At 42.0% G+C, this 24496-nt stretch overlaps 2 protein-coding genes across 8 annotated transcripts in view; one reads left to right on the forward strand and one right to left on the reverse strand.

Moving 5' to 3' along the window:
* Positions 1 to 718: 718 nt before the first annotated feature.
* On the forward strand, positions 719 to 7416 carry rnf223 (ring finger protein 223). Its single transcript, XM_086069201.1, has 2 exons — positions 719 to 995; positions 6100 to 7416. Exon 2 carries the CDS (start codon positions 6167 to 6169, stop codon positions 6875 to 6877), a length of 711 nt encoding a protein of 236 aa, XP_085925327.1. The 5' UTR covers positions 719 to 995; positions 6100 to 6166; the 3' UTR covers positions 6878 to 7416.
* Positions 7417 to 9117: 1701 nt separating this feature from the next.
* The window catches only part of ptpn11b (protein tyrosine phosphatase non-receptor type 11b), a 38657-nt gene continuing 23278 nt past the window's right edge, over positions 9118 to 24496 (reverse strand). For 6 of the 7 annotated variants that reach the window (XM_086068463.1, XM_086068465.1, XM_086068462.1 and 3 more), the window contains 11 exons: positions 21500 to 21613; positions 18877 to 18973; positions 18618 to 18697; positions 18235 to 18390; positions 17627 to 17758; positions 16477 to 16631; positions 16088 to 16155; positions 15033 to 15184; positions 14782 to 14882; positions 14163 to 14293; positions 9118 to 13211 (listed from right to left, as the gene is read on the reverse strand). In XM_086068463.1, coding sequence (XP_085924589.1) covers positions 14206 to 14293; positions 14782 to 14882; positions 15033 to 15184; positions 16088 to 16155; positions 16477 to 16631; positions 17627 to 17758; positions 18235 to 18390; positions 18618 to 18697; positions 18877 to 18973; positions 21500 to 21613 — 1143 coding nt within the window. In that variant the 3' untranslated portion in view covers positions 9118 to 13211; positions 14163 to 14205. The remainder of the gene's footprint in view (positions 13212 to 14162; positions 14294 to 14781; positions 14883 to 15032; positions 15185 to 16087; positions 16156 to 16476; positions 16632 to 17626; positions 17759 to 18234; positions 18391 to 18617; positions 18698 to 18876; positions 18974 to 21499; positions 21614 to 24496) is intronic. The other variant, XM_086068461.1, reaches the window with a different exon arrangement.

Raw genomic sequence — 24496 nt, forward strand, 5'->3', positions numbered from 1 at the left:
AACAGCTTGGTTGCCGTTTTATTTTTATTTTTTAAACAAAAGATTATTAAAAATTAGGGGCATCAGACGATTAAAATTTGTAATTGTAATTAATCGCATGACTTCTCAAGTTAACTCACGATTAATCACACATTTTATAACTGTTCTAAATGTACAATAAACTTTTTTTTATGTTCTCATACTCTTGTTAACAAAAGTGGGGAAAAAATGTTAAACAAATAGAAATAGTTCAAATTTATTTTTGACGTCTATAGCCGTCAATGGCAGTGAATGAGTTAATTATCTTTGTTTTATGTTTAAGAGAGTCAATCAACCTAGAATGTGGTAGGAAGTTCCACATGTAGTAACGCTAACAATTTGAACCCTGATCAATCCACAAAGCTTGTGGAGTTGTGTTCAATTATCTCTTATTGTTTTGCACACCAAGCGATGGACTGGACAGCATCTATTTTGGAAGGCTGTAATTGCTCATTTTGGCCACCAGGAAGAGCAACTACCCTCCTCTCTTAAAAATGGAAAAGAAAATTCACATGTTTGGGGGAAAACAATCGAAGGGATTTCTAGTTTGAGTTTGAGGAGTTGAATCATTGAGGCAGCATGAGGCAGCATGTTTAAAAAAAAGAATAAGAATTGATTTGAACAGATCATTACTTCCCTCTCTGTAGCATGCGGGGGCGGGGCAAGAGTGATGTGGGGGAAACTTTTGAATGTGTATTTCTGTTAAGCCTTCCCTCGCCTGCCTCAAGTTGCCGCCTCAAGGACGGGACACGGTTTGGAATCATTTGCATAAAGTGTTAAAGGGGGGTTGTTGTCAGGGAGCACACAAGGCGAAAGCGACAAACAAGCAAGCACACGCGGGAGGAAGGACGACACGACACAGACAACACGAGCCTACGAAGCAAAACACAAGAGGCCGGGAAAGAAAGACAAATCTGGGAGCAGAAAAAAAGCGTCTTCATTTTCTTTGAAGGGACGCGAGGACACTTTGTTAACAGGTGAGATATTCTTCACTACATCTTTTGATAGGAATGATTTATTTCCATTTTTTACAACACTATTTTCATAGATATAGGTATATATTTAACAAAAAAAAAAGTTATAATGTGGCTGTCGTCCTACTTTGCAACTGTGCTGGATTATACTGAGAGCTAAAGTGCGTATAACCTCTTAAATCCAATGCCTCAAAAGTGGTGCAATATTGACTTCAATCAAAGTTTTATGGAAAAACTATAGTAAGTCAAACCAAAACAAACCCAGCGGTATACCAATTTAGTGAGCATCTAAAGGACTAATTCCACATTTGTTGTTTTTCTTTTTGTGATACCGCCACAGAAGGACACTAGTGGGAGAAGCGTGATTATAACCATAGAATTAGACATGGAACTGAATAAAAACAAGCACATATCGGCAGCAATTATTCACATTCACGGCTATGGGCAATTTAGAGTCTTTGTGTATGTTTTTCAAATGTGGGAGGAAGCCAAAGTACCCGGAGAAAAGCCACGTGAGCATGGGATGAGCGCATAAAGAAAAAAAAATGCACCGCCAAATCATAAGAAATTAACCCACCATTCAATAGATTGTGTGAATTTTGAAACTAACAATTATTTTATGTGTGTGTGTGTGTTTTTTAAATATTTTTTTTTATCCGCAATTACGATTTAACGTGTAGTCGCTGTTTTTGGACTCTTACCATCAGGGGTCAAAAGAGAGTCACTAGTGGATTTGTTGTTATTTGTTTGGGATAGTTTTGCATTCCCTGACACAAGCCTTCATTTTGTCCGGGCTTGGCACACTCTACCAGTGCAAATACAAATGATTTATAGTATAATGCAGGCAATATATACATGCATGTGATTGCATTGCTATCGTTGTTTACAATATGCATTTTATAATTTATACAAATGTAGTCAGTTGCACAATTAGACAGGTGGGTTGATACAGTGTATCTGAAGAGTATACACCTGTATTATATTGTGTGACATAAAACATTTAGGCCAATATAATTACTAGAGGTGTGCCAAAAAATCGATTCTCATAAGAATCGCGATTCTCATTTAGTACGATTCAGAATCGATTTTAAATGTCCCAAAATCGATTTTTTTTTATACGATCTTGCCTTTGTCTGTGTGTGCCTTTATTTGGAGCGCTGTTCATGTTGTACCTGATTTGGCCACTTAGGGGCAGTTTGGTTCCACGCGGTCTAATACACTGTTAAGATGTAGCCACGTTAGAGAGTAGAAGGAAAAAGTCACCATCAAGTTATTCCAATAAAAGTGGATTCGTTCTTTTGAGTGATAAAAGTGGCGCGAGTAGCGCGCTAATTCGCATTAGCGAGTCAGACTGGAGTAGATCATTACAATTTCTTGCACATCTATAGATTGAAGCAAACAATTATTGTCAATCAAATCATTTTGAATCAAAAAGCGTTCTTGATCGAAAATCGATTCTGAATTGAATCGCAGACCCAAAAATCGGAAACGAATCGAATTGTAAGACATTCAAAGATTCCCACCCCTAATAATTACAAAACTTTTGCCACCAGTAATGTGCGCTACGGTTCAATGTAAAAACACACCCTCTTATAAGTAGGAAGTGGCTGCTGGTATTAAATGGGAGTCAGCACACACCTGCCACAATTTCAAGTGCCTCCAATTAACCCCAAATAAATGTCACCTGTGCTAGCAGTTCAGATGTTTGACATCACAGAACAAATAGAAATTAGCATTCACAATAATTAAAAACAGTCGAGATGAATGACTACCTGTGCCAGCTTTTTAAGCAGCATGGTTGACTCTCACTGCCACACAAATAACTTCTTTTTTTTTTTTTTAATGATGGAATGAATGGTTAACTAGAGCATTCCGTTAACTTTGTTCCCAAGTTTTTAAGCAGCCTACAGTTTAAAGTAGCACTTGCATCCGTTTGTCATTATGTCACTACTTGACAGTATTTCTGCACCGTCAACCTGCATGTTGAGCTCCGCTGACTGCTTTGTGTTTACTTTACACGCACTGTGCAAACGCCGCTCCTATTTTCTTCTCTCCGCCTCTGCTGGCGTATTAAGTTGAGGCTCTTAAAATAATCGAGTGGATCAGGTTCCAACAGCCCTGAGAACTGGCAGGTTGACTACTGTCATGTGCATCCCGACGTTTGGCAGTTGAACTGAGGCGTCGGCTCACGGTTCAAGTAAAACAATGTTTTCAAGTGTGTCTGTAGGTTAGTGGAACAGGGAAAAATACACAAGAACACGTGCAAGTGATAAGACAAATCATTATCACCTAAAAGGATTAAGTGTTGCTGATAAAGCCTTTTGGGAGTTAATGTTTGACTGTGCTGTATTCTATTTAGCACTTGTGGCCCAAATAAAAACATAGCCTAAAAAACATACAAAAACATAGTCTTACTTAGAGTACATCATTCGGTGGGTTTCCATCCACCTATTTTATTTGAATTTTCAAGAATTACAAAAAATAAATTGAATGGAAACGCCAGAAAAATGAAGAAAAAAAAAAGAGACCCAAAATTTGCCCCAAAAAGTTTTCACGCTCGAGGGGGTGGTTTTTGAAGCGTATCGGGAAAAAAAATGCTCGCTTTGGCGATGGAGACCGGAACGACGTCGCGCGCATGTTTGTAGTTACAATAAATGGCGGATGATAAAGTAAGATATGTTTAGGGAGACGAAGAAACACGATTATTTTTATAATTAATGAAAGAAAAATTTAAATGGCTTTATTAACATCAGCTCTCAATGGAACGACACACTTGACTTACATGCGGCAGGGAAGCCAACGAGACAAACCACTTCCGTTCAGTCCTTCAAAAACCAACATTCCCACCTGGAACTCCCCCCTGTCCCAAAGTTCCGCCACGACAACGTCATCTCGCGCCGCACATTGGCAAAAGAAGAGCGGATGGAAACAGGCATAAGTCGCATGTCCGTTTTGCGCATTTCCCAAAATTCGCCTGAAAATGTCGAAACATTTGGATGGAAACCTGACTATTGTCTCCTCTGCCGTGACCGCGCTCAGAGCAAACATCTCCACCTTAAGTCAACGGCAGGAAACCATTTTGCAAGCTGAATCCAACAGCTTGGCACGCTCTTCAAAAGAAGCGCTTTTGATGGTGAGCAAGCCTATCGGGCGTTTTCATGTGTACACAAGCTCTGGCAGCCCCGCGGACCCCACGGGAACGCTTCTGTTCAGTTTGACTGTCACGCAAGAACGCAAAGAAGCCTCAAGTTCAAAATTGTACAGGCAAAGATAACAGCCAGAAGATGGAAGACATTGCAGGACTTGATTGGAAATAAAGTCCGTGTAATAAGCAAAGTGACTAATGCCAGAGATACAATGTATTACCATACTTATTATTATTATTTTTTTTTTCAAGGCAGACTTCTTCATTTGCCGCTTGTATTGTGTGCAGCCAGGGTTCCTTTATCGTGTGGCCAGTAAGCACATTGAGTGGTTCGACTGGCATCAAAGGTCAGACTGTGTTGCTATCACAACTGCTTTCACTTCACTGGCTTGGGACAACACCAGCCAGTGTTGTTATTTACTTAGCGTACAGTGTAGGGACAGTTTATAAAAACTCGCTTCACAATTGCAACCCCCCCCCCCCCCAATTTGAATCTTTTTGCCTTTTCAAATACACATCCAAAAACGCTACTTCTTATTTTTAATGGTCACTAATTGTTGTCGAACTGCATAGGAATGGCGAAGGGGTGAAAGCACGGCTACTGATATTACGGTCCGATCAAACCACGCCACCGCCGCACTTTTACAAATTGCGCCAACTAATGAAATAACCGGAATAATGATCCGCTCGACTTTGTCAGGCAAGCTCATGCATTATGAATGTTCATAATGTATTGCGCAGGCAACTGTCATTTATCAGAATGACTGCATTGCTGGTCACATCTTTTGCCGTCGTCACCACTTAAAGCTGCTACGAGCACTTGTGAAAATCAGAGGCTACGTCGTTAAATATTTGTCCAGCACACTTCGATTACTTATTCTCCACCCGAAGCTATTTGCTTTTTGTACTTTGTGAAGGAGGCCAACCATCACGGGAATTGTAATTTTCTCTTGGGGGGGGGGGGGGGGGTAACCCTTTGAAGTTGGGGGCGGGTGAGCTAAACTGATAAGACAGACGGGATTTTGCATACACATACCATAATAGTCATGAATAGGGATGGAGAGGGAAAGACAGAAGGAAACGAGAGGGCAGACCGGGGCAGGAATGCCAAGAGTAGATGGAGCGATTGCGAGTGAGAACAAGCGGGGACTTTGTTGAGGGTCCATAAAGGAACACCTGCTGCAAGCAACAGAAGCAAAACTGCATTTGGAACTCACTGTTACGCCATCTACTGGATGCAGGAAGAACTGCAAATGAACTTACAATCTTTCACGTACAAGAGTGTGGAGCCTCCATTTTGTTTGACCTAAGGCGGGTTCAAATCCAGAGGTTCCACTTTAGATTTACCACAAGAATTGGTTCCACTGGAAAAGATGCATGTTTGAGCTATTAAAGCCCTTTTCACACTGCATTTAGCACAGTCGCTTCCTGCTTTGCTCTTGCAAGCTTTTACTAGCTTATTGTTTTTACTAGCTTCTCCCGCTAGCCGCTCGTTAGCCACGCTAACCTATGGCTCCGATTAACTACTGCTAGCTGCTCCGTCTTTCGCCATCGCTCGCCGGGCTTCACAGCGGCTGCCAAGTCGAAATGCTCATTTGCTCACGCAAAATAAGAAACAGCGTTAGGCTTGCGGACTGTGGTCTCTTTGAGCCACCGTAGTGTACGTGCTTTGGCTGCATTCTATACGCTATAGCAACATCTATGGTCACTTATTACACACTGTACCTTTAAATCAGGACTTTCTTTTTCAACAATGAAAGTTACATCTTGCCCAACCAGCAGCAGAATCTTCGTTTTTTTTGCTTCCTGGTAGGCTGCTACGTCAGCCTTTCCAAATATGGAAACGCGGGAGACTGGTCATTTCGCGTTGCCGCTTGACTCTTTCACAACGAGTGAGTGCAGTGTGAAAAGGGGAAGGTGCACTACTAAGCTAACAACTGCTCCTTCCTTTGTTGTCTTCAGGGTGATCGAGGAGAAAGCGGGAAGAGGAGGTTGACGGATCCCAGCACTTTGGACTGTATTCCTAAAGATGGATCCGTTTTGGCACACGCAGGCGGACAACCAGGAGGCCGCCGGTGAGCGGCAAAAGAGGATGTCCACGACGAGCCAGCTGGAGTGCCCCATCTGCTACAACACCTACGACAACGTCTTCAAAACGCCCAAGTTGCTGGGGTGCAACCACATCTTCTGCCTGGAGTGCCTCTCGCGCCTCATGGCCATCTCGCCGGCCGAGCACGAAGGCACGGGCGAAGGGACATCGCACGTCTTTTGCCCCTTCTGCCGCCACAGCACCGCTTTGCCCGAGGGCGGGCCCCCGTCTCTGCCCAGCAGCCTCGACGTGCTGCAAAAGCTGCCGGGCCACCAGCGGCAGGTGGAGCCCGTGTGGCTGGACGGCGAGAAGCTGTGTTACAAAAGCAACACGCCGGCGTCCGACAGCCTCTCGGCCTTGTGCGTCTGCATCGAGATTGGCGCCGACAAGAGGGGCGGTTCCCCGAGCCAGACCCCGCCCCAGGGTTCAGGCGTGCTGGACCGGCTGGCGGACTGGAAGCGGATGATGCTCTTCCTGGTGCTCATGGTGCTGCTGGTCGTGGTGGTGCTGTGGCCACTGCAGTGCGTGTTCAGCACCGGAAACATGCGATGTATGCAGATGGTGCACCCCAACGCCAACCGCACCGCCGTCACCGCGACCATGGTACCCGTTTTTGACCCACTGAGCCGGCCTGCACGTCTGTCGGAATAGACATGAACACTGAGCGGCTGGACTTGTGTACAGTTTGAGTGTGATCTCCTAAAGAAAATGCTTTGTAAATAGTTTCACTGTTGTGATTGGGCGCACTTTTGATTGTCATCATGCAGCACATGCCCAGAGGAAGCTGCTGCCCCAAGTCCTTTTTTGTTTGTAACATGACGCCTCCTAGTGGAAGTATGAAAAAATACACTTGTGACGTTTCACTTTTTCTCCACCGAGATTTGCTGTTTAATGAAAAGCTTATTTGTCCAAATGTTGTGAGTTTGAATTTTTTTAAATTACTACATATACTTAATTAATCCCATGAAGGCAATTAAGGAAACAATCTTGCATTTTATATAAAGAAATTCAATGAAGAGAATGTGAAATTCAAAAATCTGAATAGAATTGGACAGACAAGCTTTTGATTGAAGGGTATCAATTTGAAGGTTTCAAATCATTTATTCATTTTTTTTAATGAGCCTTGTGCAATCGACTTGTTTTACACTGCATTCCTTTAAAAAAACCAAACTTTTTTTAAATGAGAAATAAAAAAGCTGCTTTGGCTGGTTGAGATTTATTTTCCTATTTGACATTACACCAATGACAACGACCTCTTTTAAAACCCTTGTGGGTCAGACACATAAAAAAAATGCGATGAGGTTTATATGTTGCCGGTAATATTTTTGATTCTATAATTTACATTACTATGAATGGATAAATGAGTCAAAATAGAAAATGTTTCTTAGCCAGTACGAATGTGGTTTCAGTTATGTACACTGACATGACTCAACAACGAGACTTTGCAGAGGTCAAATTTGGTGGTCTTTCGGGGTCAAAGGGTCCCATTTGGTCATGGCATTCCTTCTAAAGGTCACAGTAGCAACTGGCCAACAGAGCAAGACGTGACTGGCAACGTGATATGATGATGGAAAACTTCTGATCGTGAAACAGTCATTAACTATAAGACCCTCCCAAAATGAACCTTGGACTCTTGACTAAACACAAACAAAGGCCTTGTCCTTGTGAGGAAGTAGTTATAACCAGTTCCTTCATGAAGCAAAAAGGGGTTTTCTGTAAAGCCCATCATGATGACAGGCAGCTGATAAGATTTTATAAAGTCACAAGGGGACGGTAATAAAAACAAAACTTCCTGAATGGTCCAGTGGGGAGTGAGCTTAACTGCAGATAAGATGACAAAATGATTCAGAAATAGTTTCACATGAACAAATACTGCGTGGCACAAGGACGAACAGAGTCAATGATGGATTGACAGCCTATAAATAGATGATGCAAATGCAAGAATTTTGTTCATTTTTGGTTAACATGACAAAATAGCAATGCATATTTTTTGGACATTTCAACAACATACAAATAGAATTCAGACAAATTCTGTTTTGCTCTAGGGCTGTGCAGATGGATCCAAGTATTGATAGAATCGATACGAACGTGATTATCGGTATCGGATCGACACCAGAGTGCTAGTTTCGATTGTTTTACATTTATTTATTTATTCTGGTGTCTCATTGGTCCCTCGCGCTATCCACAGACAGCGGTGGGTGGCACTGGTGGTATTAAATAATATATATGTATTATTTTTTTTACAGTGAATGACATAATATGACAAAGAGCCATATGCTTCGTTTGAGATTTTCCAAGTTGAGCTAATACAAGTGTAGCACAACATGTAAGTATCGTCTTCGGTGGCTGGCGTTTCATTGAATGCAGAAGAGTGAGTAAGGATATGAAGAGTATTACGACACTGCAAATGTAAATAACAACCCAGGTATGTTTCCGTTGAGGATATTGTATTATGGCATTTGATAGTTTAAAATACCATAATATTTTATGAACCTAAAAGTACTTCTCTGCTCCCGCTAGCTTTTACTATACATATATTGTTTTACTAGCTCCTCTCACTAGCCGCTCTTGTTAGCCACTCCAGCCTGTAGCTCCGACCAACTCCCTCTAGCCGCCCTTGTTAGCTGCTCCGGCTAATTCAGTCTTTCGGCGTCGCTCGCCGGGCTTCACAAGGGCTGCCAATTCGTCGTCACTCGCCGGGATGCTCGTTTGCTCACGCAAAATAAGTATTGGTGGTAGGCTTGGGAAATGTGGTCTCTCTGAGTCACCGTAGTGCGCGCGCTCCTGCCTGCTTCTAATGCTATTCTTTGACCGCTAGATGGCGCTAGGGATCACCGAACGTCCCTTTGAAACATGTCAAGATTTCACCGATCACAAAGCCAGAGTCAGGATAACATACAGAAGGTTTATTGTAACAAACCAGATTGTTACCACTAATGGCAACTTTTTGCATCCACGGGTCGCGGCTTGTACAGCGAGAAGGCATCTGAGAAGAAGCCAGTGCAAAAACACCACACAGGACTCACCTCAGACATACAAGAGGAACAAAGAACCAAAAGAAATATCTTCAAGTAAATACACAGTGAGAGGACACGCAGAACTGCAAAGCTCCTTGTACACTGGCTCGAAATACAACCAGAGGAAACTCAACATGAATAATAACACAATTTCAAACAAACACAATCAAATCAAAAACATTTAACCTTTGAAAACAAAACAAACAAAATGGCCAAGATTCAGCAGTTTGATACTTTCAAGTATTGATGTTACAACATATTGTAAAGTAAGAGGCAAAGTGGAAGAAAAATGAAATAAGTCAAAAATGATCCACGGTGTGACAAAGTTCATAAGTACAGGAAGAAAACGAACCATTTCCCAATGACGTCAGGGAAAACAAAGCACAGTTTCGAGAGGAAAGGAGGGGAAACAATGGCAAAAAGGTAGGAAACGTAGAAAACAACATTTCAAAAGTATTGAAACAAGACAAGGTGACTGTGAATGCAGAACACACAAAGCAACGTGATCATTTTTAATATAAGGCTCTCTGTCACAACAGCCTCATGGGACTGAACCTCGGGTCACATGGTTTAGACTTTTTTTCTTCTTCCTAGATTTGAGACTTCTTCCGCACACGTATGAAGCCTGATTCACTAAACGGACAAAAATCCTTTCCCTTGAGTCAGGGTCATTTCAGCACACTTGGATAATTGACCTCTGCGGAGCAGATTTTCACAAGTTTTAAACCAAATGTTACAGACAATAGTTAGGACGTCCAATTCACACACTCAGGAATAATTTAATCAAGCAAAATATGACTCGCCCATGCCACTAGCATCAGGCAGAATTCTCACATCTCTGAAACCATCACTTTAAGGGGAAAAAAGGCATGTTTGTTGAACCATTACTATTGCATTGTCAAAGGAGCACAAGCCATTTTCAAATATTTTCATTGTGAAAAAAATATTTTTGAAACGTGACAGTGACGATATTACAAACATTTGCCCTCTCAGACTGGGAGTTTATAAAAGCACAATTAAAAGCGCACTGATTCTTTGAATGTGCAAGCTGTGTATGATTCAAAAGGGGTGATCACAAACGTGGCAAAATATCATTGGCTTGTTTGCAACTTCCAACTCCATCATTTCAAACTTCATTTTGCACCCAGTGCTCTCACAGTTTTCCAAGGTGAAAACCGTTACAGCTACCTAAAACAAAAACTGCAAATAGGGCGGTCACCGACCAAAAATGCCCGCAATCATCTGTGAGCATGGACACGCAATTTAGCAGCTGCTATTTGAGATTTCAGTCAATTCGACCCTTGACGTGTATCAGCACTAGACACAAACTGTCACAGTGAAAATAAACATATCGGACTTGTGGATTAAACATTCTTTCTACTTAATTTATACTATATTAAATACACACAAAAAATGCGGAGCTCTCTGCTGAGCAGGTAAAGTTGTCAGTGTGTCATTTGGTTGTGATCCAAATTGCAGTTCTTGAAAGTTTGGATTTTCTCTTTCCCGGGTCACGTTCCACTAACATTGTTACACTTTTTTTTTGACCAGCGGCTAAAAATATCTCACAGCACGGATGGCCTTCCTTATCGCGTCAGTGACGTGGCCTTTGCGCGCCCAGCTATCATCAAGCCTGGATTATGGCCGTGGTCTAAATTACTTTTTGGAGACAAATCTATTCTTCAATCTCGGGCAGATAGCCATCTGGTGCGCCGTAATCGCCATCCTTTTCCCCTCGTCTCCTTGCGAGACTCTCGATAGGGCAGATGTTGACGCACATCAGACATGAGGATTAAACAAGGACGGCGAGTCAAACAAAGTCCAGAGATGGCTACTTCTCATTCAGGAATCTTCTCATCCCTTCTTCATGACGATTATTGAATATTATTTCATTAGAGCAGGACCACACCAAAATCCCCCAAAATGGTCAAATGCACAAGAAAAGGGAGAGGTGCATGTACTACTACATAGCCTCAGTTCACTCCTTCCTGCCCCCGCCCTTGAATCTCTTATCAAAAGCCACAACCCTTAATGACATAAGCATGCCCGAGACGTGCACGTTTGTAAGCAAGCCGATGTTAGCCATGGTTGCTACAATGCTAGCATGAGGGAAGTGCTGTAAAAAACGAAATGTAGCCGGTTTGAAGGAATGTATGGAATGCTGGGCATCCCTGCACAGCTGTACCATGCGGCCACAAATGACTGACATGACCCCTCGGTCACGCCTTCTGTCTCAACCGTCTCTGATTGGATTACTTTGTCAAGCCGTGAGAAGTTTTAACATAATAATGAAAGTAAAAAAAAATGCAGGCATAAAATGGGGCCAGAGTGGGATGTATTTACAAAAGATCAATTTCATATTCTACTTTATATGACAAAAAGTTGTTTGTTTTTAAACCACACACTTCTCCTGAAAGTCTTGACCAGATCCTCACCACTGCTCATTTACCGCAGGTATACATTTAAATGGATATTTCAGCTTCCTTCTCGAACTTCATTATTGTAAAATTACATATATTTTCCAAATTTGTCAAATAATTTTATTATGACTAAAAAATTTTTTTTTCTGGTAATACTACAACTTTATTCTCGTAATATTATGCTTTTATTCTCACAAACAACTTTTCTTGTCCTATTAAGAATTTTTTTTATATTGAAATTTTCCCCCATTCAAATTACAAATAAATTTTTATGAAATTATGACATTTTCATATTATTATATGACTGACTTTTCACACACTATTATACTGGCACAATGGTTTTTTCATTATGCAAAAACTTTATTGCAATGCATATTGTTTCTCATATTATATTATTTTACATTTATTTTCATATAATATAATTTCAATTTTGCTAAATGATTTTTAATCATATTACAATGTTCATCTCATAATATTACAGTACAGTACTTGAAAGGAATGAAATTGTGACTTTTTCTCATATTAGGACTTATTTTCATGTGACATATTTTTTTTCATGTAATATTACTATTATTATTCATTTTATTCCTATTACTTTTTTCTTGTAATATGTATTTATTAGTCAAGTACAATGTTTTCCTGCAGTAATATTACACTTTCATTTTAAAAATATATCATATTTAGACTCTATATTCACAATTACAACTTTCAGTATTTTCCGCATTTATACATTCTTCCCTATTGAGTGTGGCGATAACAGCCCATTGTAAATTACAGTACATTAAAATACATAAGCTTCTATTTTGTCAGGTACCATTTTTGGCCCATGCAGAGATATTAAGTGCTGATAAAAACATAGTGAGCCACTTCCAAATAAAACTCTGGCTGTTTACACACAAAACCTGAAGATGAACGATCACAAAATACATTTTGGCGGGATACAATAATGAGAAGAAACAATACAAGAACAGATGCTAAAAAAAAAAGCGCAGTGCGCAGACGACAGGGGGTGCCCCTTTTCTTGTCTTGAGATGACACAAAAGCAGTAGCAGCCTCAGTTAGGATGTCTATTGACCTTGACCTTTTCTTCACTCGAACCCTATATGTTGGCGAGCGCACGGACCCTGGTTGAATACTCATCTTCCAAGTAAGAGCAGAGATGTAACAGCTTGATTGAACAACAAGGCACTTTTTCATTGATTAAGAGAGGGAAAGGCTTCGGAGGCAGCAGCAGAGTCAGTCGGAAAGAGCTCGAGGGCCGGGCGGGGCGCAACGTGTGACAAGTCCTCCTTGTTCTTGGAGATTTATCTCCAGAAGCAGAGGTCCCGCTTGAGAGGGTCCGCTCGCTACAGGCAGGGTGCACTCTCGCACTCCCGCACTCCCCCACTGGAGGGATTTTGGGCAGCAGATGAGGCCTCTGCTGACACTGAAGTGAACAGACAAGACAGACAAGTGGTGTTCAAGGCCGCTGTCTCTTCGAATTCGGAAGACGCGAGGCCGACGTCCTTAATGAGGTGAAGACGGATCATATTTTTTTTGACACAATCCCTAAAAATGATAAGCATACAGTTTATTTTCTTTTGTTTCTTCTCGCTTTCGCGTTGTTCTCAGCATTATATTTGGTGAATAATAATTATTGATTTGTTTGGTCGTTTGTTGTTAAATTTGAATTCTTTAATGCATGGCAGAACGTCGACGCTAGCTGTATAGTGTTTGCAGGTCTGTGCTGCTTCACTTACTGTACGATCGTGCACAATTGCACATTTCAGACTTAAAATTGTACATTCAATGCCTCAACTTTACACCAAAAAAGTATGAAATTGTTGATTTTTTTCAATGTGGCCAGGTCGTCCGTAGATGATCTTAAATAAATAAATAAATAAATATTCCAATGTAAAAGCGGATTGAAACTGGAAATGAATTACATTATATTACGACGTACGTCAGCCTATCAGCTTCAAAGTCATGATGTTATTTGTCTGTTTTCACAAGTACTGCAAAGTATGATTTTGACTTTTGACGTCTCCTCAACAAATCTTAAATTTTTTAATCAATTTAGCTTTGACAAAAGACCATACAGCCAACCCATTCAATACACTTTGCTGCTATTCATTATATATATATATATATATTTTTTTATTGTTTAATAAAACCTTTGCTTCAGGTCTCTGGGATTAACCTGCAAAAAAAAATTGCATCAAAATGAGAAAATTGCTCCTCAAATTAAGTAATTGGTTAGCAAAACTGTTCCACAAACGTATTAAAGCCTTAAAAGTAATTTTGAGACTTGACGAATATTGCTTGCGTTGGCGTTTGACACTAAAGTCACTCGCCCCAAAAGGTTGACAAAAATTGACAACATGATTTAGAGAGCACTGAAAAGAAATAATTTTCCCGTTTGAATGTTAACGATTAAAGAGCCCGAGTAAATGGAGCCGGCTTTCATAAAGACCATGCAGATGTAATTTTATACAGGCCAAAATCACAAACAATACTCACAGAGAGGCTCGCAGCAACATGTGGAGGTCCACAAGCACTGGTTTTATCTCCTGGTGTTACTGCTGAACGACGTCTGTGGGCTTTTAAAGTTGATGTTCTCGTACACACTTGAAGAATCATCATTTGTCATTCTACAATGACACAGAGGGACAATATGTCGCTATGAAGATATCTAAGTGCAGGTCCAAATCAATGTCCAGTTTAGTAACAACTATCTGTATGTAATTTTCACATGTACTACTTTCAAGAGCGGATGGGCAAGCACCAATATCAGGTATTGGTAACTAGGCCAAAAACAGCTTTATTTCCAGGTATCGGGTATTAATGAAGAATTCCGATACTTAAGGCAAAAAAACCCAAAAAAACAAATCTGACATCGGCTAAGTCCTCCTTGCTATTAGTTGGTACGACGCTTAACACATTGATGAATCATCACGTGTGTCAGAAAGTCATCTGTCATTGTGTCTATTGAAATTTTATGTATCATATTTACCATTGTTATTGGTACCAGTTTTTACTCGAGTGAATTACTTGTACTGGTATCGGTCTGAAAACAAGTGGTATCGAACATCTAATATGTCAAAGGTCAGTTCAATACAAGGGTGCGAGTTGTACTTACACAGACGAAGAGCGTGACGACGCCATGTTGAGTTTGGACCTTGTATTGGTCATCGGAGGATATTTGATGTTGGAGTACTCTCTCTCCTTCAGCTTACTCCTCTGCAAAGTCAAAACATGCAGCTTGACTTTGACCACTTTGGAGACCTGCCCGGGATACTCGCCACGGCGAGTCTACTAAATCAGCTGTCATAACATGCACTGAGGCGTTGTGAATACTTTCAACTTTCAGATGTTGTGTTTGACAAGTACCTGCTCTTCGTCCAGTCTCTTCTGGGCTGTGTCTATGTACTGCTGCACGGCCATGTAGATGAACTTGTACTGGGCCTCTGTCTGCACCATGCCGGACCTCTGCTGTCGTACCCTCTGGATGGTCTTCGGGATGTCAATATCACAATCAAGGCCTGAGGCACAAACGCACACATACGTAGTATAAAACACTGCCATTCAGCAAAGATCCGCAGCAAAAACCGTAAAAGACGGATGGCCAGAGGCGATTCTAGGATCAGAGGCTTTGGGGTACTATAAAGACGTTTAGGGGTGCTAGAAAGAGCCGGGGAGGGTTAGTCTGTCGTGGTTTGGGGGTACTTCCCGCTCCAATAATTGCAAGGGAAGTCGGTGAGTAAACCAACTTCAGCTAACAAGTATCATGACTGAACAGCAAAAATGGTGAAAGTAAGGAACTTACAATTTCCCTTGACTAGACAGCCACAGGGAGGTACCGCTGGAGCGCGGTCAATGCATGCTCTGCTTGTACGCTACAGCAGAGCTGGGAGCCGACGGCTGATGTGGATCGAACCATTTTCTACTACTTTTGTTGTTTAAATATTACTTTTAAACTCTATGGTTTCTTTACATATGACATACTTCTTTTTAGCTCGTTAAAAATAACACCCCCAAAAACGGGCTAAATACGCTCATCTCATTATTATTCAATATGACTGGGTCAGTCAGGATATTTGATGTACTTCAAATGAAATTGTGTAACACTAGCCTGAAAATATTAGGATGGAGGATGGTTACAGTATAATCGCAGCAGGTATGGCCCGCATATGCTAATGAAAACCAGGTCAAAGAATTGCACTTCTGCTTTTTTTTTGGATGGAAAGGATGCATTCTCTCTTTTCCAAATTGGCTGACTGGCATCTTGTCAAACCAGAGCTTTGTACTTCACTTGCATTATTTCTGATCCGATTAGCCACTAAGACTAATGGATGTGATAAGAATACTAAAACCTTTTGAAATTCTGTCCCAGTATCACAGATTTGTGAATGTGAACACTTGAATCCCCAAAAAGGTGATCCTACCTTGGCGGTTAATAATATCAATGAGGATGTCAATGACGATAATGGTGCCAGTCCTCCCAATCCCAGCACTGTGGGAACAACAAGAAGGAAAGGTCAAACTATGCATGAGTGAAAAAGCTGTGTGAACACAGCCTGAAAAACACATTTGGCTGATTTCGGCATCTCGGATAGACTTTGATTAAGCCTGTTCGGATAACTCAAATAAGTAGACAATGTGAACCTTAATCTCCGGGTCATGAGTTAAGAATGTGGTGTCTGACTGAAGGACCACAGGTCTTGAAAATTTTGCACAGGAAACAGTTCACAGCGTGGGACAGTGAGCGAGGGTGTGGTGACATGTGGCCCGCCATTTGGCCCCGGATGATCTAAACTGTGCACCTTGCTGGTACCTGCAGTGGACGACAATGGGTCCAGATTCTGGAATGGTCCTCTGGGTTCGGTTGATCTCCTCAAGAAACCAAAGAACTCCCCCGGGCTCGTTGGGAACGCCATGGTCTGGCCAACTCAGGTATTGGTAGTGCCAGATGTATTTCAGAGGTTCTCTCTGTGAGGAAAAAATTCAAAACCAAAGCAGCTTAAGTTAAGCACATTTGAGCCACCCCCGTCTTTCAGCATTCATCAAACAATATGCAAAATGTGCAGGAAATCCACAATCTGATTTACAAACGTTAACTAATATAGTCTCTGTATCAAATTCGACAAGTAACAGCAAGAACTGCTAAGTCATATCCGAAGATACTGCTTATAAAAACGGTGTTTATAAAACGTGTCATCATCTTTGCATCTTTATCCAGTTCTTCACCAAATAGTAATTGTTCCTTCCTTCTTTAGTCGACGCATTACTCCTGCCAACTGCATGTTCCCTGCTATTTTGCGCCTCAAACTACTTGTGGATTTCTAATCGGAATTAATCTATTTTTATTTTTGGCATCCCCCACATTATCGCAGCGTCCACATTTTTTATGGAATTGTATCTTTCCCAAGAGCTGTAAATGCACGTAACAGAGCAGCACAGTGCACAAGTTGAGCATGTCTACGGTAAGCACACCGACTTTAAAATAATTGAGAGTACTTCTATTTATTCACGTGTTTTTGTCTTTTAAAGCACAGGGGTGGGGGGTGGGGGCGGGGGGGGGGGGGGGGGCTAATTCCCATTGGGGTGGGGGCCGGGATTTGCAGCATTTCCCTTTTCACAGCAGTTTTTGGAATTTAACCCATGTGAAATAGGGAGATGACACTACTATTTACGTTTTTATCATGTCAAAATGACTGCTGTGGAATTTCTTACACACTGGAGACATTTTAATTCATACCTTTATGTAAACTCATAGTATTACAAACAATGGTTTATAAATATAAATGATTATGGTTACTGCATGTGTTGAAGGCTTTGCTTGCATCTGTTTACTGTATCCTTGAGAGCAAGCAGGCAAACTCTCCATAAATACAAGCACGTGCTGAAGGATTTTGTGTAACGGGTTAGATAATCTGACCTCAGGTCAGTGTGTCAGCACTGATTGAGGGCAGAGCTTTCCCTACCCGGTCCAGACAGGTCACCTCCAACTTCCTCAGGATGTAGTCCTGAGCGGGTCGCTCGTCCACGTTTCTCACCAGCACCCTTCCAAACTCCACGGTGGTGTGAAGGTCGGGCCAGTAACGGACACATTTGTTCTACATCGAAGGAATAAGAAAGACGTAGTAGTTAGTGATACGGGGGCGGGGCAGTGCGGCGGGGGTCGGGTCGGCGGGTGTTTGGAGGAATTAGACAACCTAAAGAACTAGATCCACTTAAGCGGATTTTGCAATCAGCTTAACTGTCATACTATCCTTGTTAACCGTCTCCTCCTCCTTATTTCGGCACACACACGCATACTCTACACAAAAAGTAGTAAAAGGTACAAAGTGAACTGACTTGATAATAAACAGGCACCGTAAACGACACAGCTGAACGATACTATACAATATTATAGCGGCTAATTTTTTTACAATTAAATGGCGGATACAAATATTTAAAGAGCATTCATATGCTACTTCAAGTCCATCCAGTAATGGACTTAATATTATAATTTAATTAAATAAATACAATAAAGAAATAAACAAAGAAATAACTTCTATTACAGCAAATTAAAAAAAAAAAGCAGCTTTACCCGTCCTCTCTCCATTTCCTTTGTGGTCATGACGATGACGTGCGTGTTCTCTTGATGCACCATCTTCCAGAAGTCACTAACCGTGTTCTGTAGGCACCCTTGTGTGGCGATGAAGAATTTGCCGTCGTCCACCTGGCGCCTGTCTTCATGCGAGCCCTGCATGAAAATGAAAGATCTTGATTTATGGAATTATAAAAATAAAAAAAAGTCAAAACTAAGCTGACAAAAAGGTGTGAATGTTACTGGAGGTCATAGTTTACACCTCATACCAATAGGGGGCAGCATATATCCAAGATTATGAGCTGCTGCATAAAGTAACAGGTAGGAAATGCATGCGACTTCATTTTCTACTTACTGCCTCATGCTATTTAAAGCAGACTCACGCAAATGTAGTTGGCGTTGATGTAGTCTGAACCAGGAACATCTGGATCGGCATCTCGAATTTCAACGCGTGTCGTGTCAACTGAAACAAAAATGTGAAATATCATTAATTCACAGTACAGCTCTCTGTGACCTCACTGATGCTCTCTGCAAGTTATCGCAGCCACATCAGAGGCCTCGTCTGCTTTGTCTATTTGTGTCACTCTTTCTTTCCACAGGAAGCCAGTGAGGCAGGAAACGGCAGCATGCTCAGCGACTCACAGGGGAGGATATTCTTGTATCGGTTTTTACTCTTGTTTTCTGGTTTCATGCCTTCCTTCCGGGGATACAGCAACTTACACTCTTGTTGTTGAAGTACCTGTGGGGATCAGAGTAAGAGAGATTGTGTTTTCGGTCCGATTATGTGGTATGTATGTACAAGATTAAATGTGACAAAACTGTCATACTGACAAAATATGACACGTGGGCCACACACATACAAGTCAAGTCAAGTCACACAAGGTGAAAATGGAAATCAAATGCATGAGTCCACCCTGCCTTCCGTTTTCATTTCTGCAATGGCAGAGAAGCTGTTCGAAAGACATAAACAACAATTCTTTAAATAAATCCATGACTTGTCTTATCCCCAGTCTAACCCATGAATTGAACGCTGCATCCATGAGCGATGGAGGAAACAGGGCCTTTGATGCAATAGGGACCGAGAGAGGGTGAGGCTTGTCTACCGTTAAAATGTGTCCTGAACTGCGGCCATATACGAAGTGAACCACTCACTATGGGATTATTTGTAAGGTATTTCTTGCTGAGTGACAGTGGGGCATACACAAACGACGACAACAACACGGGATAGACGGAGTGCTTCTCCCTCTCGACACACATCATGCCACCACCCGCATATGATGCTGCCATCCAGTACGCCAATTTATGGATGTTTGCCGCCCAGTAGTATTGAATAAAATTTAGAAGCGAGCTCTTGGTGAGATTGATTTTACAACCTGAAAATGTACCAACATTTTAGATCATCCCTAGTGCTCTTGGAGTGGAAACCGAAGGGTCAGACAAGTATAAGATCAGGTCTATACCTGTAAGGCCCGTGCAACTGCCAGTGGTTCGACAGCAAGATCGAATAACAGAGGGCTCAATCCGCAACCCTGTCTGGTACCTCGCTCTATACTGAAGTAACTAGAAATCCTCTTATTAGCGCGAACCGAAGCTTCTGGTGATGCATACAGAACTTTAATCCAAGCTTGAAAAGTGGGTCCAAAACCAACTTCTCTAGGGGTAGGAGAAGATAATCGTATTTGACGCAATCGAACACTTTTTGGGCGTCAAGGGATAGTACGACCTCAGCAGTGGAAAATATTAAACAACCTGCGTTCATTACCAAAAAGCTGACGCCCTGTGATAAAACCCGTTTGGTCCGGGTGCACCACTGTATGTATGATTGACTCCAACCTACTGGCCAGCACCTTAGTCAAAATCTTATAACCAAAGCCGATATGATTCACAGTTTAGAGGGTCCTTTCCTTTTTTAAGAAGAACCGAGATTATCGCCTGAGACATTGTAGGTGGCAGTGAGCCTCGTTTTAATGCCTCATCATAAACACTTTGCAAAATGGGAAGTAGCTTAGGGGAGAAAGTTGTAAATCAACAAAACCTTGATCAGATAATAGGCGCGAATCAAGCCGCCAAAATAGTTGCGGGATTTCGTTATTCGGGAAGCGCAATGACATTGTAACCGGACCGTGATCTGAAATAACTATGCTCTCACAACTGTTACAACTCAAGTGTGGGAGGAGCTTCTTATCCAGCGGAAAATAATCCATCCTGATGTAAGACATCAGATGAAAAACAAAACTGAATTGTTTAGATAGTGGATGCAAATACGTTCATGCGTCAGTCACACCGTACGCCTGAAGAAAAGCTAAAATGGACTCCGCTGATTTAGTTCATGTGCCAGGGGTCGTCCTTGATCGGTCACGCTGAGGGCACAGGACGGTACTCAGATCACCTCTCAAAATCAGACTATGGCTGTTTATATCTGGGAATTGGGAGAACAAATCCCTAAAGAATTTAGAATTGTCACAATTGGGAGCGTACACACGTACCAATATCACCTGCATGTTCTCAGTTGAACTATTTACTGGATGCCAGAAAGATCGAGTACACACCTGTAGTACGCGGAAGAGGAACTGATCTATTCAAAATAGTCTCTGTACTGTACTGTCCAGGCTCAGCCTTGCCCATGTGAGAATGTGTGACCTGATGGCCTTTACTGGTTTCTACTGGATAAGTATGCCAGAATGCAGACAGATGGAAAGGCACCAAGCAAGGACTAATAACAGCGACACAACGGCCTAGCTCAAGTCACCTATCGAACAATCTGCAACATGAATGAAATAATAATGTTACAAGTCAAACTCTGACATCTTCATCTTCATTCCTGGCCATTTAATGCCAATGGGGTAATTTTTTATCATGAAATGTTAATCACTATAAGTCTATAGTTTTAAAGAATCTTTGTGCAGTTTGTCACTTTTTTTTTACTCACGGCTGCCACCTCTGGCCCAAAGCTTAACTGCAGCATCTGTGTCAGGCTCGCTCATGGTGCGCATGCGAGTATGTGCACGATCTTAAAGCGACAGCCACAGCTGACAACCGAAGACATGACAAATGAGGTAAGGAAAACTCAACCCCTCCCCTCCCCTCCCCAAAGAAACTGTGGAATGTGCGGGTCAGCACACTCTACTATAAAGGGAACATTAAAGCTGATAGGTGCAGTCAGGGCTCTTCATACTCATCTGGGCATTGGTGGAGCATGCATGATGTAGAAAAAGCTTTAATATTACCGTTTTAAACTGCACAATGCACCTTTAAGGCAACATACCTCAAACTCTTCCCAAAATCCTTGCTTGGGCTTCTCTGAATTGTCTGCTACCTTATTGAGCTCTCGTACTCGATTCTCAATGTTGGCTGCGTTTATCCTTGTGGCATTGAAAGGCTGTTTGGACAAGGAGATAATAGGATATTAAACAGAGAAAAACAAGTTATGGTGTCCCCTGCCTCTCGTCCAAAGTCAGCTGGGATGCCCCATAACTCCAAACTAAGGAGTTTCTTACCGTTTGGGCAGTTCGTCAACACGGCGGCGCCGTTTCGGAGCTTGAAACCGATCACTTTTGAAACCAGGCTCTAGAGTGGAAAGATTTCAAAACGCGCCTCGACACTATATGCGTAGTAGTCGCAGCTCGATGGCGACGCATTGTCCTATTTTTATGACAAATGCTCCAATTCTCACGTGACTGCGCGCAAACCGCCAGACTGTCAACAATGGCGGATAGCCGCGTCGTAGTCATTTTGCGCAGTAAAATATTTTGCGTGATGTTGTTGTACTTGAATCACCCGCCATTGTCACTTCTCCTGTGTTTGTCTCACTGATCTGTATATATTACTGGATAGCCGATACACGCCCGTGCAAGCCGTTGAAGTGACAGGGCGGCCATCTTACTCCTCCCATTTTGCGAACAGACTACTGTATAAACCACTGTTTCTCAGCCCCGGTCCTCGAGTACCCCTATCCAGCTTGTTTTCCATGTCTCCCCAGCCAACACAACTGAAGGTCATTATCAGGCTTCATGCAGATTAGCTGATCATTTGAAACACGTGTTGTTTTGTGGGAGACATGGAAAACAGGCTGGATAGGGGTACTCGAGGACCATGGTTGAGAACCACTGGTATAAACTATACGTATACGTACAGATTAGACATATACAGCTCGTAGGCTCTTTGTATAGGGCCGGAGGTCTTTAACAAATAAAAAATAAATAAATAACATGTGGACGGTATGTACTGCTTTGAAGACCCCCTTTTTCTTTTATCGCTCAGTTCCTTAGACCCCAATATTATTTTTGGCAGAGTCATCTTTTGTTGAATTACAGTTATAATTCTTTAATCATTTTTTTTTTACAAGTTTCCTCCAGTAAACACCATGAAGCATATAATTTATACATGTATTTAAGGCAAGTTGTAAAATGTCTGAAGTCCTCTTTGTTTATGTTTAACAAATTTAAAACATCATAAACCATGCCGTTTCAAATGTTCTGCAATTTCGATACTGTAAATGAATAGGGTTGTATGCAGAGAAACGTTTCTTGGGAGGAGCAATATGGCGGCCTCGCGGCTTTAAAAGTTTTGGCCTATCAGCTATCCAGTCATATATTCAGATCAGTGGTCCGTCTTCGGCGGCATGGTGGCTGACTGGTTAGCACGTCCGCCTCCCAGTGCAAAGGACGTGTGATCGAGTCCGGGCTTCGGCCTTCCTGGGTGGAGTTTGCATGTTCTCCCCGTGCTTGCGTGGGTTTTCTCCGGGTACTCCCACATTCCAAAGACATACATGGCAGATTAACTGAACACTCCAAATTGTCCATAGGTGTGATTGTGAGTGTGGGTGGTTGTTCCTCTGTGTGCCCTGTGATTGGCTGGCAACCAGTTCAGGGTGTACCCCGCCTACTGCCCGAAGCCAGCTGGAATAGGCTCCAGCGCCCCCCGCGACCCTTGTGAGGACAGGCGGTTAAGAAAATGGATGGATGAATGGTTCGTCTTCTTTGCTGATTCTTCTTCTACGCTTTCCATTAAACTCCACCCCAGACTTGACATATACATTACAGCCGTTAAACTTCCTCAGCGTCTTCTTTTGGACACACGCATGTCTTGAAACGTTTCTGTGTGTACGAGATTATTTTGAGGAACGAAGCCGGCTTTGCTTACGTGTGAACAGGGCCTAAGAAGTTGAAAATGGATGAATTGATGATTAGTTACAGCAGTCTTTCCCAACCCTGGTCCTCAGGGCACACTATCCAGCCTGTTTTCCATCCTATTCCAACACAGCTGATTCCAATGACAGCTCATCAGCAAGCCCTGGAAAAGCCTGATAACGATCCTCAGCTGCGTTGGAATAGGGAGACATGGCAAACAGGCTGGATCAGTGGCGTAAATATCGACATCCGGTGCGATGCCGCCTACGCAGCCTCGGGATGAATTTGAAGGCAATTGCAAAAAGCTAATATCGCAATTGGCTCAGGCGTTCTGGACCATATACAATAAACAAGGAAACAGGTGCTTTTCTGACAAATGCTACTTTGGACCTATAAGAGCGTCGTAAATGACTTCGCTGAGCGCGACGCGCAGATAAGCTTCTAATGAGTGATAAGAGCTACAAATTCTTTTTGTTATGAAGCGCAGTTAGTGGGATTCAAATCTATGGCAAATTACTTTATTGTTTTTCTAGTGCCATAGTGAGCCTTTCGCACATGTTCAAACAGATGTAAAAGTTGTATAACAGAATATAATGTATTGGAAGATTTTTGTGGTATTTTTAATGTTCGATATAGATGTCACAATATTAAAATTGGAGGCCCTGCAAAAGTCCTTGGTGACAAGTCGCACTTCCCTCCAAAGACTGTGTGCACGCTCGTGGGTGGGCGGTGGATGGGGGGAAAAATTGGGGGGAAAGGAGGCCCACATTCTTTTTATTGCACCGGGGCCTCTCAGCATGTTGTTATGCCACTGGGCTGGATAGTGTGCCCCAAGGACCAGGGTTGAGAAAAACTGAGCTGCAGTATTTGGTTTATATGGTTATTGTATTCCAATATATAAACATTTAATATACAGTATAATCTTTTTGTAGTACAGTCAAAGGGGTGAAGGAACTGATGTCCAGTGGGATACCTTACGGTTAGCCACACATTTTTCTTGCCGTGATGAAATCAAATTGTGTGAATTTAAGATCTAAATCTTTGAAATCTACTCATCATCAAAAAGATAAACTTGACACAGGAGGTTTCTAATAAAACTAATGATTACTTTGACAATTAGGTCTTCACTTAAA

This window comes from Leptonotus elevatus, chromosome 2 (genome assembly GCF_054856555.1).
Source record: "Leptonotus elevatus isolate MCC_2025b chromosome 2, RoL_Lele_1.0, whole genome shotgun sequence".
Classification (NCBI taxonomy): Eukaryota; Metazoa; Chordata; class Actinopteri; order Syngnathiformes; family Syngnathidae; genus Leptonotus; species Leptonotus elevatus.

What these genes read in the sequence shown, in the direction of transcription:
- rnf223 (XM_086069201.1), top strand. Translation starts at nt 6,167, where the DNA reads ATGGATCCGTTTTGGCACACGCAGGCGGACAACCAGGAGGCCGCCGGT.